Source organism: Lissotriton helveticus, chromosome 8 (genome assembly GCF_964261635.1).
Source record: "Lissotriton helveticus chromosome 8, aLisHel1.1, whole genome shotgun sequence".
Taxonomy (NCBI): Eukaryota; Metazoa; Chordata; class Amphibia; order Caudata; family Salamandridae; genus Lissotriton; species Lissotriton helveticus.
Genome location: NC_136069.1, coordinates 232,409,642 through 232,426,316, shown reverse-complemented (window position 1 = coordinate 232,426,316; position 16,675 = coordinate 232,409,642). Strand labels below are relative to the sequence as shown.

Here is a 16,675-nt window from a genome sequence, read left to right as displayed (position 1 = left end):
CATGGTTGACCAACAGAATGCAGGAAGCGAACAGACCAAGCAGGCGAAGGACCTTCAGAACTGGAACAACCTCTCCATTGTGAAACAAAGGAATCATTTCCTGAATGTCCAGAATCCTTTGTGGAGGCGGGAAAGCTCGACACACAGTGGTATTCAGTACTGCCCCTATTAACAGGTTGCGCTGTGAGGGCACCAGGTGAGACTTGGGCACATTTATCGAAAAACCCAATTTGTACTACAGCTGGGTTGTTACCTGCAGATGACGACGCACCATCTCTGGAGACTCTGCCTTTAGCAGCCAGTCGTCCAGGTAGGGGAAAACCAGGATCCCCGACCTTCTGAGATGGGCAGCGACCAGCACCATCACCTTGGTGAAGACTCGAGGTGCAGTAGTAAGACCAAACGAGAGTACCGCAAACTTGTAGTGTTGCGAACCAACCGTAAACCGGAGATACTGCCTGTGCGACTTCAGGATTGGCATGAGAAAATATGATTCCTGCAAGTCGATGGATACCATCAAGTCTTATTGCTGCCTGGAGAACCTGTGCTAGGGTGAGCATCGTGAATCTCTCCTACTTGAGAAATAGATTCAAGATTCTGAGGTCCAGGATGGGGCGTAACCTGACATCCTTCTTGGGAATTAGGAAATGTAAATGTGTAAATGTAATGTGTGTATACTTGTAAAGCGCACTATCACCTGAAAGGTATCTTTGCGCTGTATACCACTGTGGAACCCTTCCTGGCTTTCCCTGTGAGATGCCCCCTTACTGGGCACCTCCAAGGTGAGGCCAGGCATCCTAGCGCTTTCGGGGCCGTTGTGGAGATTAAGCAAGCTATTGTCCAGAGTTGCAGAGTGGGACCCATGATTAGAGTAGGCACCTAGGCGAGAATTATCGAGTCCGTGGTCATTGAGCCCAAGACCCTGCCGCGTCGGGAATTGAACCCTGGTCCCGAGCCAGACCTCTGCCTCAGGGTCTGCCGCTCTAATCGATGAGCCACACTTCTCAATACCGGGAAATACCGGGAGTAGCATCCCTGACCCCTTTCCTGCTCCGGAACCACCCTTTCCTGCTCCGGAACCACCTCTATTGCATTTTTTTGTAACAGGACAAGAACCTCCTTCTGATGGAGAAGCAAATGACCCTTCGTGCAAAAACCCTTGGCAAGGAGGGTAAGGCGCAGGGAATTCCCTGAAAGGAAGGACTTACCCATTTTCTACCAGAGCTAAAACTCAGAGGCCTGAAGTGACTTATTTCCAATCCTGTAGAAAATGGGTAAGCCGACCTCCCACAGGACCCACATGAGCCAGGATGGCGGATCTAGGGCTTGTTTAATGCATTACCAGGAGGGGTTGGGGAGGTAGAGGAGGAGGAAGAAGGCTGATGCCCCACTCCACGAAGGCGACCTCTGTCATTACCCCTATAGGACTTGTTCAAGGTGTTTTGTTGCTCTTGCTGCTGCTGTGGCTGTTGGAAACCACGAAAGGAAGACTTCCTGAAGCCACGGTATCTTCTATAACCAAAACCCTTAGCCTGAGTCTGCAGACCCAAGGATTTCACTGTGGCCTTACTGTCTTTACATTTTTGCAGAGCAGAATCAGATTTCTCTCCAAAAAGTCGACCTATCAAAAGGGAGATCTCGAAGGGCAGCCTGTACATCAGGAGAAAAACCAGAAGATCTTAACCAGGCACGTCTTGTTGCAATGGATGAGCCCATCACCCTGGCAACCGAATCCGCTGTGTCCAGGCCAGACTGGATGACTTGACGAGCCACAGCCTGTGAGTCTGCCAGCACCTCACTGAGATTTCCCCGATCTTCCTCAGACAATTTTGGAAGAAGTTGCTTGGCCGAGTCCATAAGGGAATGAATGTATCTATCCAACAAACCGCTACCGTTGGTGGATTTCAAAGCCATACTAGCCGATTAGGAGACCTTTTTTGCAGATTTTTCCAAATTCTTGGAATCCCTGTCAGCAGGAGCCTGCGGAAAAGCACATGTGGACTGCTTGGAACAAGAAGGCTGCACCACCAAACTCTCAGGAGAAGGATGAGAGGAAAGGAACACAGGATCCCCAGGAGCAGGCCTATACCTCCTGGACACTAACCTTGAAACTGCAGGAGCAGAAAGAGGGTTGCACCACACATCAAGGATTGGTTCAGTTAAAGCATCATTGAATGGCAAGAGTGGCTCAACCAGAGGACGGAGAATGCAGCACCTCTGTGAGCAAATTACGTTTATACTCAGCCAAAGGAAGTTGAAGATCCAAGAGCTCTGCAGCCTTCCTTATGAAGGCCTTCCGTAGGGTGCAACTTCTTTAGAGGGGGAAGCTTTCTGTGAAGCAAAGTCCCACTCCGGGGAGGTAACAAGCCCACTTGCCTCACACAAACCCTCAAACATATCCTCTGTATCATAAATTTCACCTTCCTCCACTTCTTCAGCCTGGTACTGTTCCTCTATCAAACTCTACGCTTCTCTCCTTGAGCGCATCTTCGGTTGCGGCGTCGGCAGCGCCACACGTGGCGTCGATGGCTCCGGGAGCGGCGTCGAAGGAGGATCCGCAGTAGCAATCGGTGCCGATGGAATCCGAGAAGAAGGTTCATGGGATGGAGCCGGATACTGACCATACGGTGTCGACATCTTCAGAGCCGGAAACTGCCAGGACGGCTTTGTCGGCATGAATGGCACTAAGGGAGCCTGAGGATACTGGTGAGGCACACCCAAATTAAATGCCAAAGGACCCATGGGACTCAAAGGTGCACCAGAAGGGTATGAGGCCCTGGCAAACATGCCATACATCGCATTTAAAAAATGGGATGGATCCGAACCCGGCACCGGAGACTGTGGGTACTGAGCCGGTTCGAGATCCAATCGAGGCACCTCCGGAGTTGGAGCCGCCGGGGCCACAGGCGGAGACGCAGGAGTCTCATCAATAGCTGGATTCGACAAACCTTCTGGAGTTGGAGAAAATCTCGGCGTCAGTGACTGCTCGGAGTCCCCATGAACCTGAGACACTTGAGGAGACAGGGAAGGAGGAGAGACTAAGCCCTTTTCTCGATGTCGAAGGTGCCAGAGTAGGCGACCTCGAAACCACAGCCTTCGACGAACGGCGCCGAGATCCATGCCTCTTCTTCTTATGCTTTCTCTTGTAAGTCATGCGAAGTCGACGACCTTGACTTCTAACGTTTTCAACCCCTTTTTTCTTTTCTCACCTTAGCCATATACAACTTGGCTTCCGAGTCTTCAGAGCCTTCGGGTTCATCTTTACAGCATGAACAGTCCTCGACGTTGTAACAAACACCACAGACGGTCCTCAGGGGGGGGGGTCAGTGATCGAAATATGACCCACACTTCTTACAGGGCTTAAAGCCGGACTTCCTCGGGGCAGACATGTCAAAACACAAAGATACAATCCAAAATACAAAGTATCAAGACGAAAGTATGGAGAGTCCCAGAAAAACTGACGTCATCACACCAACGTGGTCCTCTTATGGCCCCAGTGACGTCATGCGGAGCAGAGTGCAGAGCCAAGGCATTGTAACGACCTCGTCGGCGTGGAGAGTTAGGAAAACGTTTCCGCGGAATGCTGGCGCAGGGGATAGTCATAAGGTGAGGAATCCACAGGCAGATGTACCCATCAGAAAGTCCAAGCAGTAGTTTTGTGAAAGTGTGCAAGGAACCCAACATTGCTGCCTGGCAGATGTCCACGACTTGGACTCCGCGTTCTAACACAGTGATTGCAATCTTTGCTCTGATAGTATGAGCACGCAAACCCTCCGCAGGTTGCGTCTTGACCAATGTGTAGCAGATTTTAATGAAGAGCACAACCCATCAGGAGATGGTCCGCTTCTGCACAGCCTTTCGCTTATTTGCTTGGACACACCCATGAAGAGTTGGTCGTCCACATGGGACTCTTTCTTGTGTGGTCAAGGTAGAACGCCAAAGCTCTTTTTGGGTCCAGGAGGTGAAGTCGGTCCTCTTCTTTAGAGGGATGTGGCAGAGTGTAAAATGTAGGCAGTGATGGACTGGCCTAAATGAAAGGGAGTGACGACTTTCGGCAGAAAGGAAGCTCCAGTCCATAGAAGTAGCTTGTCTGGGTAGAAATTCTGATATGGAGGCTTGGATGACAAAGCTCGAAGCTCACTGACCCTCCAGGAAGATGTTATTGTCACCAGAAAGGCAGTCTTGATAGTGAGGAGCAGGATAGGACAGTTGTGCAAGGGCACAAAGGGAGTGCACATCAAGAACGTCAGGACAAGATTAAGTTCCCACTAAAGCCACGATAAAGGGAGAAGGTGTACATTTATGTTGCAAACCTTTCAAGAACCTATGTACAATAGGGGATTTAAAGAGGGATTGCTGGTCAGGCAACAGCAGAAAGGCTGAAATAGCAGAAAGATAACCCTTTAAGGTGCTGAGAGCAGAGCCCTGCTGGTCAGGGGGGAAGAATAAAAAGAAGAACCTGAGAAAGAGGAGCATAAAGAGGGTCAACTTTATTTTCTGCTCATCGCGTCACAAATTTACCCCAATGGCAGGCGTACACCGTTTTGGTCTAGGGATGCCTCCCTGCCAGAATAACATCTCACACTTCAGGTGTAAGGTCAAAGGATGTCAAGTATTGCTCCTCAATCTCCACGTAAGAAGGTGGAGTGTTGACAAGTTTGAGTGGAGAATGCGCCCTTAACACTGAAATGGAAGATCCTCCTGAAGGGGAAGCCTGGTCGGAGGACTGATGGCCATGCTCAACAGCTCGGGATATCAAGCTCTCTGAGCCCAGTACGGAGCCACAAGGATGATTTAGGCCTGATCGTTTAACAATCTTCTTGAGAACTCTGGGCAGGAGTGGTATGGGCAGAAAGGCATACAGGAGGCCTGAACTCCACTCGATATGAAAAGCGTCTCTGAGTGAGAGCCGCCTTGGAGACTCCAGCATGCAGAACTGCTGACATTGCGCGTTCTCGGCGGTGGCTTACAGATATAACCAAGGCTCACCCCACTGCTGAAAGAGACCTTATACCACCTGCGGATGGAGATGCCATTTGTGACCTGCTAAGCATCTTTAGCTGAGTTTGTCTGCCCTGGCGTTCAGAAAGTCCACCAGGTGTTGAACCACAAAGGAGATGCCCTGCTGTTCCAGTCATGTTCAGAGACACAGGGCCTCTTGACAAAGGGTCCACAAACCCAAATGCCATATTTGCTACAGTACAACATGGGGGTGTTGTCTGTGAATACCTGCACTAGCCTTCCCTTGATAGAGGGTAGAAAGGCTTTTAATGGCAGCCGTAACACCGGGAGCTCCAAAAGGTTGATGTGGAATCCAGACAGGGCTCGAACATCAGAGGACTCTGATCACCACATGTCCCAGTTGACCACCTCATCCCACGAGCGATGAATCTGTCACTACGGTCAAATCTAGTTGGGGAAGGGAGAGCATTCTGCCGCTGACCCAATATTGGTTCCTTAACCACCACTCCAGAACTTGTGCCTGGACCAGGTCAGGGAGATTTCCCTGCTGCTGCGCCCACTGGAACTTCAGGTCCCACTGCAGAGCCCTAATATGCCAGCGGGACTATTCGGCAAGAGTCAGTCTCACCGAAATCCAGGATAGAGGATGAAACATCAGTATCAAAGCCCAACTATCCTGGGCTCATCATTCGGAAAGATAGGCCTGAAACTGCACCGTGTCCAGAACAGCTCCGATGAAAGGGAGCGTCTGAGGGGGAGTCAGGCGAGCTTCAGAACCTTGATAGCGAACCCCAGCGAATGCAGGAGGTCAGCCATAGTCTGGAGGAGAGAGATGACAGCCTGAGGTGAGCCTGGCTTCAACAGCCAGGTCGTTGAGATGGGAAAGACTGGCACCTTTGATCTCTACAGATGAGCTGCAACCAACGCTATCACCTTGGTAAACACCCGCGGGGCTATGGAGAGGCCAAAAGGGAGCACTGTGACCTGCAGGTAACGCCTGTGGGCAAGAAGGACAGGAATGAGGAAATAAGCGTTCTGCAAGTCCAACGCTACCATCCAGGGCAGACAAAACTTGAGCGACTATGAGCATTTTGAACTTCTTCTTGAGGTAGAAATTGAGAGTGCAAATCCAGAATAGGATGGGCACCATAAAGTAGAAAGAATAGCAACCTCAACCTACTTCTGGTGTTGGCACTATCTCTATAGCCCCTTGGCCAAGAGAGCCGTCCCTTCAAAACAGAGGAAAGAAAGATGATCCTCTATCAGCCTGTCGCAAGCAGGTGGCATTGGTGGAGGGGTAGTCTTGAAGGGGAGGGAGTAGCCCCTTCGAATATTCTGCAAAACCCATTGGTCCAATGTGATAGGCTGCCAGTGGTACAGGTGATGGTGGATCCCACCGCCCACTGGGTGCCAATGATAAGGGGGCAGACTATAAGGGCTTAGAGACTGCGACTGCCGGGGGGAGTGGTGGACTGGCCCGACTGTTGGCTGCCCGACCCACGAGTTCTGTAGGTACTGCATCCTTGTCCACACAGAGGCTGTGAAGAGTGCGCGCAGCAGTTGCTGGGTGTGTACAGACAAGGCTGGAAGGCCCTTCCGTGGCCACAAAAGGCAGACTTGGGTGAAGAGGGGTCATGGAAAGCCCAAGTGCCTGGCCTTAGCCCTTCTCTCCTTAAAGTGCTCCAGTGCTGAATCTGCCATGTCTCCAAAGAGACAGAAGTCATAAAAGAGCATGTCCATAAGCAATGCTTGGATGTGGTCAGAAAAGCCAGTCGTCCTCAAACAGGCGTGGCGCCGTAAGGCCACTGTTGACAAAACTACTCTACACAGTGAGTCAGTGGTGTCCAGTCCACAACTTAAGGTGAACTTGGCTGTATCTCTCCAGTCAGCAACCATTTGGGAGAGGACAGCCAAGGCTTGCTCCGGGACCGTCGACAACACTTGTGCAACAGTGTCCCACAGAGCATGGGAGTAGCGGCCCAAAATGCAAGCGGCATTCACCAATCTCAGTGCCAGGCTAGTGAAAGAACACATCTTCCATAAGGTGCCCAGCCTCTTGGATTCAGTTTCCGGGTGGGTCGGGGGAGGGAGGTACACAAGGGAAAGCGCCATACTAAGTGGAGGCTTGGACCACAAAGCTCCTCGGGGCAGGGTTTTGCATGAGGAAGTTTGGGTCCCCTGGAGTGGGGCAGTGGCGGTGGGCATTCGACCTGTTCACAGGAGCCGCTGGGCTGGGCTTGTACTAGGTCCCAAGCAGGACATCTGGAAGGGTTCATTAAAGGGGCGAAGCAGTTCTGAGGGTGACACTCCCGGATGAAGCACCTCTTTCAAGACGTTAGTCTTCGCAGCCATAGAGCAGGTTAAGGTCCAGGACCTCGGCCGTTCTCCACATCACCATTGCGAAGGATGCTCCCACCTCTGTAGCCACGGTAGGGAGAGAAAGCATGCTAGTATCCGGAGAAGTGTCCAGATCGCTGACTTCCACCAAATCCTCACACCAGTCCACATTAGGGTCAAAGGGCTGGAATTCTTCAGGGTCCAGCGACCCCTCCCACGCCTCCCTGAGTTGTAGCCCATAAGAATAGCGCTCAGTCTCTGACCTGGAAGGCATGGCTCCAGTCAGCGCCAGAGCTGGCAACGCCGCCGAGAGCATCTGCATCAGGACCGGTGTCGAGGAAGGTCCAGGTGGTACAACCGGCGCCAGTCTAAATCCATCTGTGGATCCAGGCGGCCTAACTGGCACTGGAGTCGGTGGTGTGGATCCAACAGGGGCTTCTCCCAAACCCACAGGGCCCGAAGGCAAACCGGTGGGAGTGGGCCGCTCAAATATGAGGCGAGTGGCCTCACAAAACTCTTAAAGATGAGCGGGGATTGCACCAGCTCCCCGAAACTCGGGCAAGCACTGAGCTGACCCAGGTACTGGCTCAATTGCGAAGCCAGGCCTTGATTGCCAACGCTCCCTTATTTCGTCGGCTGACAGACGAGCAGCCAAAGACCTCTTCGACTTCTTGTGCTCCTTCTTCCAATGGGACTTACCAGAGTGCCCCAATGACTTCGAGTGCTATGAATATTTCGGGCTCTGCGATCGCTCCCTTTCTCTGAACCGGGATCAAGATCGTTGCGATGTCGCAAGTTGAGCTGCCAGGAGCTTGAGGAATAGCGCCCACAAGGCCTTCGGGTTCATGGTGCGGCAACTGGAGCAGGCCTTTGGATTGTGATTGCGCTTGAGGCACCAGAGGCATACAAGATGCGGGTCAGATACGGGTCTTTCAAGTAATGACAGTAGCTCTTTCCTGATCTGCCCTGACTGGCATGGAAAGAAAAAAACTGGTATCAGCACGCATGGGTGGTGCCCATATAGGCACTGCACACATCACTTCCGGCACAGACTATGCCATGCGGAGCCGATCAATGCCATCTACTGGTGCGCTCACAAAGATTTTCCGGATCCAGTCTGACGCCTGGGGATAGTTTTAAGGTAAGGTTGTGCGGAGAGGAAGGGATTAAATCAAATTAAAAGTTTGACTTTTTATGCAGAGGGCCGGTTGTTAATGAATGGGAAAAACTTAAAGGACAGTGTTAAGAAAATCTTAGCTTTGGGTCAAACCAGAAGTAACTAATTTTCTACATGTTGCTCTGTAAATATTGTACATCCTTTTTATTTATAAAATATAGATTTAATATAGATTATTACTCATCTATTTACCAGTGTCTTGGAGTCATCACCAGAGAGTAGATAAGTATGCTTGTGACTGGCACTAAAATAAAGCACAATTCATAAAAGACACAAGTTAAAAATAAGTAAAAACTGGTGATTGATCTGGAATACCAAACGTTAAGTGTCTTGCAAAAGATGAAGTGTCACTCTCTAAGCACTTCTGCAGAAACAGTATGCCTTAGAAGAAACACTCATGGACACGTGTAATGTCTCCATTAGCAGGAGAGCAAGTAACAGTTTTTAATTCTACATCTTTTTTAAAAAGTTCTGCTTTTTTATAAATTTACTTTATAAATAAGAACATATATTCAGTCAGTAGCAGCAAGAAGTATGCTTACAGACATTTCATGGTTTTATTTCGGTACACAGCAACATTACAAAAATATTCTTTACATCTGCATAAACATAATAATTTAACATTTGTTTACAGATGTGCAGTATAGGTAGTGCACACAACAAAACAGACTAAAAGAAAGGAAGGTAAAAAATGAACCAGTAAAGAGGGTGCATGGAATGAATTACATGATTATGAGAGGAGTAAACAAGAAAATATTTACTGTTTACAGTTTAAATTATAGACTGATTGGGTAGATCAAAGGCAGATTTGTAACAAGTCATTTCCATAGTTAATATACATAAAGAACAGAGAAAATAGTCCACACAATAACTTGCAAATCTCCAGCACATGTAAAATCAGGCATGAATTCAACAAAGTCATCTGTTACTATAAACAATAAAGAATAATTCAGTTCCCAAGTTTTACTTGGTTAAAAAAATAGCAGTGCCCCTGTCTGCATGGTTTTACTGCCAGCTCACTTACCTCAAAGAAACAGTAAACAGAGGTAAATGTGGGTTTAACATTCGACAACAGAATATAGCTCTTCATCTATAGACCCTATTACTGATAATCTTCTCTAAACATAAGGCAGCAGTATCACAGAAAAGCCCTGTAATGTGTTAATGTCCTATATGTGCAACCCTCCATATGTCTAGCCCTGGCATAGTCTGGCTAATATATTAATTATAACCCAATCTACACTTCACTACATGGTATCCCAGAATGCTATATGTTATGCACAGTGGCCCATTAGCCCTGGCATCAGATACACACCCCTGGTATCAGAATCCATTTCCAGATATGCCTGGTCAATGTTATAGCTTTCCAACAAAGGGACTTCGGGCTCTGATAACCCTTGCCATTTGAAAACACAATACGGAGTAGTCATATTTCCAGGCTCAAGCATATGGCATTATGGACAGCTCACAAAAACACCAAGAGCAAACGAGGGCTAGAAAAAACCCACATCAAACTATCAACAGAAGGAACTGAAGAGCCAGCTGTTCCAGTCTTGTATTGTTAATGCTAGTTGATACATGAACCTAAAGGCACATAAACGTCTCTTCAGGAAGCATATGAGCTTGCACGGTCTTGAAATGTTTTGGGGACAAAAATGTGCTTTGTAGAATTTGCGTTTTTTCCAGGAAGGTGGCCAGCAGTAGCATCACAGACACGTCCTTCGTAAGGTATCACGCATATTTCATAATTCTTTGACAATCAAATGCAATATCATTGTAGGGTGTTTCCTGAGCAGGTACTCTTATGACACAGCCATAAAGGTTGGGCTGTGCATACATATTCATTCTTACAAACGATGCAACCACTACTATTTAACTGTCTGATACCACTGAAGTTGAGCAAATGCTAAATAGAAACGTTTTGAAACCACCTTTCATTTAGTCAGTAACAAAGGTGATTTTCTCTTTGCCATTAAATACAATACATACAAGAAAGGGCAACGAAAAAGGCCATAATGGACAAAAGGAACTAGGGGGTCTGGAAGACAGGAAAGCCCCAAGGGTAAAGAGATCGATGTATCAGTAGGCAAGTACAGATATGCAGGGTTATTTGTAACAAAATGATGCAAGAATAAACCTGGTTTCCAACACAGAGGTGTAGACTTTGTTGAAGTGTGCTCTCTGTAGCCAGTAATGGCAGGCTTGTAGGACCCTTCATTTCCCCCTTGTTTTTTTAACATTACAAAAGAGTTACAGGGACTACCTAGCAACTCATTTAGAATACCCTGTTCAAAAAAAAATTCAATTACGGGTTTCATGCCAGCCTCTGCTCGAGGGGTGAATTACTGTGGCACAATTCTACAGCCTTCTTTCCATTTCCTTTTATACTCTGTAGTTGATGCTACTGCCAACTCTTTCATTCAACGTGTATCTTTTGGAGGGAGGAGAAAAGTGCTTCAAACTTATTCCAGCAGTCTTACCTCAATTTTAGTTCTGAGGTATGGCGTCCTAGGCAAGGAATGGCTACATTTTGTGGCCCTGCAAGAAAAAAAGCCTTCAATTCAAATATGGGAGGGCAATGGATAGACAGTAATTACCTGGAAGAATATGGTCTACTTGAGTAACTGGCGACCGGTTTAGAAAGGGATATTACCAGCATAACATAAAATATTTGAAAATTAATGGTGGATCTAAGTAGACAACACGTACATAAAATGTACAATCTTCAAGTGGATCTTTTAGTTCTAGACTCCACTCCCAGTCTGAACAAGCTTAGTGTGTCTTTGGCTATGAAGATACTGTATTTGATGAGGTAGCCTGTTTGCAACCGGAGTTTAATAGCTCATTGTATTTTGAATCAATGACGGATAACCAAGATTCGGTGAGATGTCGGAGTTCATAAGATAAGTACAGTGCGGATGCAATAAATTCCCTACATTACTCAGAAAAAAAAATAATCAAAAGGCTGAAATCTAGCCAAACTCAACACTGAAAGAAACTTCAATCTAATGTGAAATTCTGTACGGAGAGATGTCGAAAGCAGCTCTATATTTGATTTACTGTAATGCAGATTAAAATTAGAAAGTTACTCCTTTCTGTGAAAGACAACTTTGAAGCAATCTGCGCAACATCACATTTGGAAATCTGCCATTTTGGAGGAATTAGGAGTGCACATCTTATTTCGACAAAAATCTTTTTGCCCATCAGGTCTTCTGAAGGACCAAGAAAGAGCTTGGGAGGAGTTTAACAGAGCTGAAATCTCTGGTGCATTAACCCAATGCTGCCTACCTGGGTGGCAGAAAAAAATTGCCTTGTTTCTCTCATCCTGTAAGCAACTTCTAGTATTCTACCTTCAAGGAAGCAGACTTTGTACTGTAAAGAGGGTTTAACTAATGCAAACAGATGAAACTTCTTGCACATCCACATGCCAGGACAGGTAGCAAGGATAATAAAAATCATCCTTATTGGATTTTGCCATGGCAGGGTTTACAAAAGTCAATATTAGACAAGGACACTATCAGCAAACTATGGCTGAATGTTGTAACATCTTCAACTACTGAAAAGGTTATGGCAGATAAAAAGAAAAACATGAGGGATATGTATAAAACACTGTCTAGAGTAGGTCTCTTGAGGTGAACACCTGACTTGTTCTAAGAATTATACTGAGATCCTAATCAAAATCTGTTATTGGATTACAAATCTGAAACCTTCTATGAAGATAAATATAAAATGTGAACACGCCTTTGACAGCTGTCTGGTTATTTTGACAACATTCTTACCAGCACCAAACTAAAAATAAAGAAAAATAAGCAAACTTACCTAGTAACTTTCATTTTGAGGGTTCTATTGTACTTGTTGGACTTTTCATTATTTCAAGTATGTTCAGATGATGCATGAATTAACCATCAACAGTGACTTTTTTATGCTATGTTCTATTTTATGGATGTCATCATTATTCAATAAATTAGTAGACTAGACAAGCTTATAAAATAACTTAGGAGATCTCTACACAATGTGATTGCCATGTGTATGTTTCGGTAGCCACAATAGTGCAGAGAGGGATCTTGTTGGAAGGAAAGAAAAAAAAATGTACTGAAACATTTTATGAAACAAATTCTAAAAAGATAGACTAAAATATCTGGACTTGCAAGTACAAGGTTGTGTCTTTTAGCACCAGATCTAAACTAAACAATTATTAAACTTCGTTGTCCAGCATTGTAAGACAAAACTCAATTTTGAAATCATAAATCTCATTCCTAACAAGTGACCCCTTTCAAAACAGCGGGTCTTAATCGTCAATTGACCACAGTGATCAACTTGAACATCTTTTGGGGGATTATGTGCCCAGTTGCTATCCTGTCTAATCTTCAGAAAAGTATTCACGTAATGCAGATTTGTTTTCCTTTGGTCATCAATTTGCCATTTTATAAAACTTTAAACTTTACTTCCAAAGTCTTACTTTTTCAAAAAGTGCATGTAGTACAAAGTAGTCTTTAGTAATACAAAATGAAGAACACTAACAATAGTAGCAGGACTGAAATGAAAAATCAGCCCATATGCACAGAAACTGTCTAAAATGTCCAATTAAAAGAAGTCAATAGTCCCAGCTTATGTCATCCTTTTGAAGTGAGGTCTGCAGAGTTTGCATGTCCTTTAAAAGCTGGAGGCTTTTCTTGCCTTTGTCTCCAGGCTTCCATTTCACACGCCCAGACTCCATCCCCCTTGTAGTCACAGTTGTGGTAACTCTTACTTCGCTCGCTCCGTGCAAAGTCCTTGTTTCACTTGTTTGTTCATCAAAGGTAGACCTCGGTTTGGTTTTCAGCTCCCTTTTTAATTTCTCTAGCTACAGAAGGGATATTCAAACATTAAATTAAATGTAAAGAGCAACCATATTGTCAACAATAATTATTAGCTAGAAAGACTCCCAAAAGAAAAAGCATTAATAGCCTATTTCACAAAGTTCTTTCCATGCAGGTGACTTAGAGAACTTGTTCTAGCTCACATATTTGAGACTGTGCACATTCACAAAGGTATCAAAGACAAAACTAAGCAGGTAGAATAATTCTTTGTGTGTGTTACTACACATGGGGTGAGGAAGTCCACGTAGAGACTTCTGCATTGCTAGGGAGTAACACACGCACAGTGTAAGGGAAAATATTAGGCCGACACAATCAGCACAATTATACTTAACAGTCCATTAAGTATGCAAGGGATTTAAAGAAAACTTCCTGTATTCGGTGCCAGGCAACTCCCTGGGTCCAAGATTTCGATTTTTTACTTTAACCTTTCACAAAAAGCAGACAGACTGAATTTCACAGGATGTATGACGACAAGCAGTAATATTTGTAGTAACTGGTGATTTAAGCTTTCATTTTGCCTGAGTAGGTCCTAGAGAGGATCAAGTATATGTGCATATTGACCCGGGCTACACTGCCTCTCAGAATAATGCATCACCTCTAATTTCATAATGGCCTTTCCATTAGCTCACTCTGTGTTGCTCTGTAATGTTCCTTCAAGGAGGCCTGGTGTCAGGTGGGTCTGTTAACTGACGAAGAATAGATGTACATTCTATCAGGTTGTCTACCAGCTTGTCATCTCACCTCTTTCCTCAGACCTTCTGCAACAGCTCATTCATATCGATCAGCCATGCTTTTAGCCTCGGACCCTGTGGACTCCTCCATTGCATGGCTATGTGAGGCTAGTCTATTATTGCCCTGGATATTGCAAACGTAGGCCTCATGTTACTCTTCTTTGGCCTAGGCATCACTCAAAGCAAGCTCGGCTTTATCATGAGTTTGGGCAAGCCACCCATTACTGGATATAGTTTAGCCATCACATCCCCCACCCAATATATGTTTATATAATTTTGCAGTCCCGCACATGTATAAAACCTACTTTTATTTATCCACACCTGTGGCATGCTGTTTATTTGCTCTGGTAAATCCTTCCCATGAGTCAGGTATGTTGTATGCAAAACACAGGATTGTGCCAATGCAATCTTGCATTGCTAGGCTCTTTCTTTACATACATTTATGCTTGATGCCAGTCACTAACTTCGATTCGGTCATCACTATCCCCCTCCCGTTGTCCTCTAAACCGAAGTTGCCATACAGCTTCATCTGCCTTTAGTACTCTATACTAAATGGAGAACAGCCACTTGTACTGTGCCAGGCTCACAACAGCAACCGTGACATCCAAAATTTTAAGAGCGTCCAAGGAAGCATCCTCTGTATATCCCTCACTGTTTGCGCTTGCCTTGCATATTGCAAAAAATGACCTTGACCAAAGCCTCTCTAGCCCCTGAAACATTATGAACTGTCTGCCACTGTATAGATCCCCTACTGTTTTGCATCCCTGTCTCCAACAGTGTGCCAAGAATATGTCTCGCCCAGTGTGTTTAAAAGGAGGCACACTATAGATCTGTATCTGGTGCAAACAGTGGCTTCTTTAGGAGTTTTTACACCACTTGTTCCCATGCTTAACCCACCCGGTCAATCATATATGGAAACTGTGATAGGAAATAACCCCATTCATGAGAAACTCTCTCAATTAGGTATTGCTGTGTATAATTCCCAGTAGCTACTTTTCCCTATTTGTATCTTCGAAACACCTTACCATTGCAGCTCAGGCATTTTCCCAAAACAGTCCAACCTTTTCAACAGCAAGGGCACTGAGACCGCTGGCTGGCTCAGGAAATCCAGAGCAGTTTCTGCAAAGAAGGACATAATATGGGTGGTGCCTCTCATCATGATTATAGACTCTGGCACCATGGTCTTAAACCGAACTGTCAAAGTTAAGTTGATTTCTGATGCAATTTACTGTGGGACAAAAATATAGTCATGATTGGTTTACAGGCATTAAGAGTTAACCTATTAAAGGCTCAAGATCCAGAGCGATATACGATTTTAGCAGTTTTATCTCCTTCCCGCGTTTAACAATCCATAGACTAATCAAAGCTGTGAATGAACTACACACGGTCGTGGTTGCACCAGTTGTGTATGCCCAGCAGCATACATACAGACAGCATATGACCTATTTTGTATTTTACTTGCAAAACTGGGTTACTGTGGCCACATGATGAAGTAAAAGAAGAAAGGCAAACCCTGGAGTCAACTCTTCTCTGGTTCTCATGATTTCACAGGACAACTCTTTGCACTGCTAGGCTGATCATCCACAGAGTCAAGCTGAATCCCTAAAGCACTGTAGGCCAATCATTCCTTTCCATGGCTTGGTAAAGCATACACGTGTGAGCAATTGTGTCTACATCTTACAGCCAAGGTCAATTAAGATTTCAATGTCATCGGCATACATTTGTAAATGTAGTCCAAATGATGCCATTACAGCTAGGTGGGGAGGGAGTTGCACCCTAGGGAATACAGCTAATGTATTTGCATTTGACTGGATGAGTTTAACACACTGTATCTTATTGGAAAGAAAAGTATATAACCAGTCATAGGCTTCCGCAAGAATACCAAAGACTATTTCCATGCACAAGAGAGAGTAGCAGGTAGTGGTTGATTATGGAAAACTGGGGACAAGTCTAATAATATCAACGTAGCATCATGGCCTTTGTCACAGATAGTTAGCAGTTGCTTTCAGATGACCAGAATTGCTGTTTTGTGCTATGGTTTGACCCAAAGCCAGATTGACAGTCTGCGACAAGTAGCAACCTAATATGTATGATGGAAAAATTATTTACAAGCAAAATGAGAGATTTCACAAAGCTCCTAAAAATATGTATGTGCAACCTACTCATTTGATCATGCAGAAGTTCAGAATAAACAGCCTTATTTTTTAACTTTTCATCCGGGGCTGATCTTTACTTTCTAGTTTGCTCTTCAAGTTACCTGTACTTAGTGGTGTGACAACTGCCCATGCATAGGAAGATCCTTGTGCTAATGCAAACCAAACATTGAGTGGAGTTACTAGGAGCTCTACTAATGGATACGTTTACCATTAGAAATGTGGGCAACATAGGGCTCCCAGAAAATGCACACATATTGCAAAGACTTACACCAGTCAGGAACCTTCAACTTAATCTACATCTTACTGATCAACAATCATTCAAATGACTAAAACAGAAAGGCAGGTTTCTGCATTTTCCAAGGACCCAAACCCTGGAATGCCGTAAACCCTAGACTCCAAGCAGAGCTCAATCCAATTCAAGAAACTATTAAGACAAAACTCTTCAGAAAAGCA

At 45.3% G+C, this 16,675-nt stretch overlaps 1 protein-coding gene across 1 annotated transcript in view; it reads right to left on the bottom strand.

Annotated features, from left to right (window-relative positions):
* Positions 1–9,009: 9,009 nt before the first annotated feature.
* Positions 9,010–16,675, bottom strand: part of CEP57 (centrosomal protein 57) — a 447,591-nt gene continuing 439,925 nt past the window's right edge. Inside the window, exon 11 of the mRNA XM_078656986.1 lies at positions 9,010–13,319. Within this exon, the coding sequence (XP_078513112.1) occupies positions 13,071–13,319 (249 nt within the window). The 3' untranslated portion in view covers positions 9,010–13,070. The remainder of the gene's footprint in view (positions 13,320–16,675) is intronic.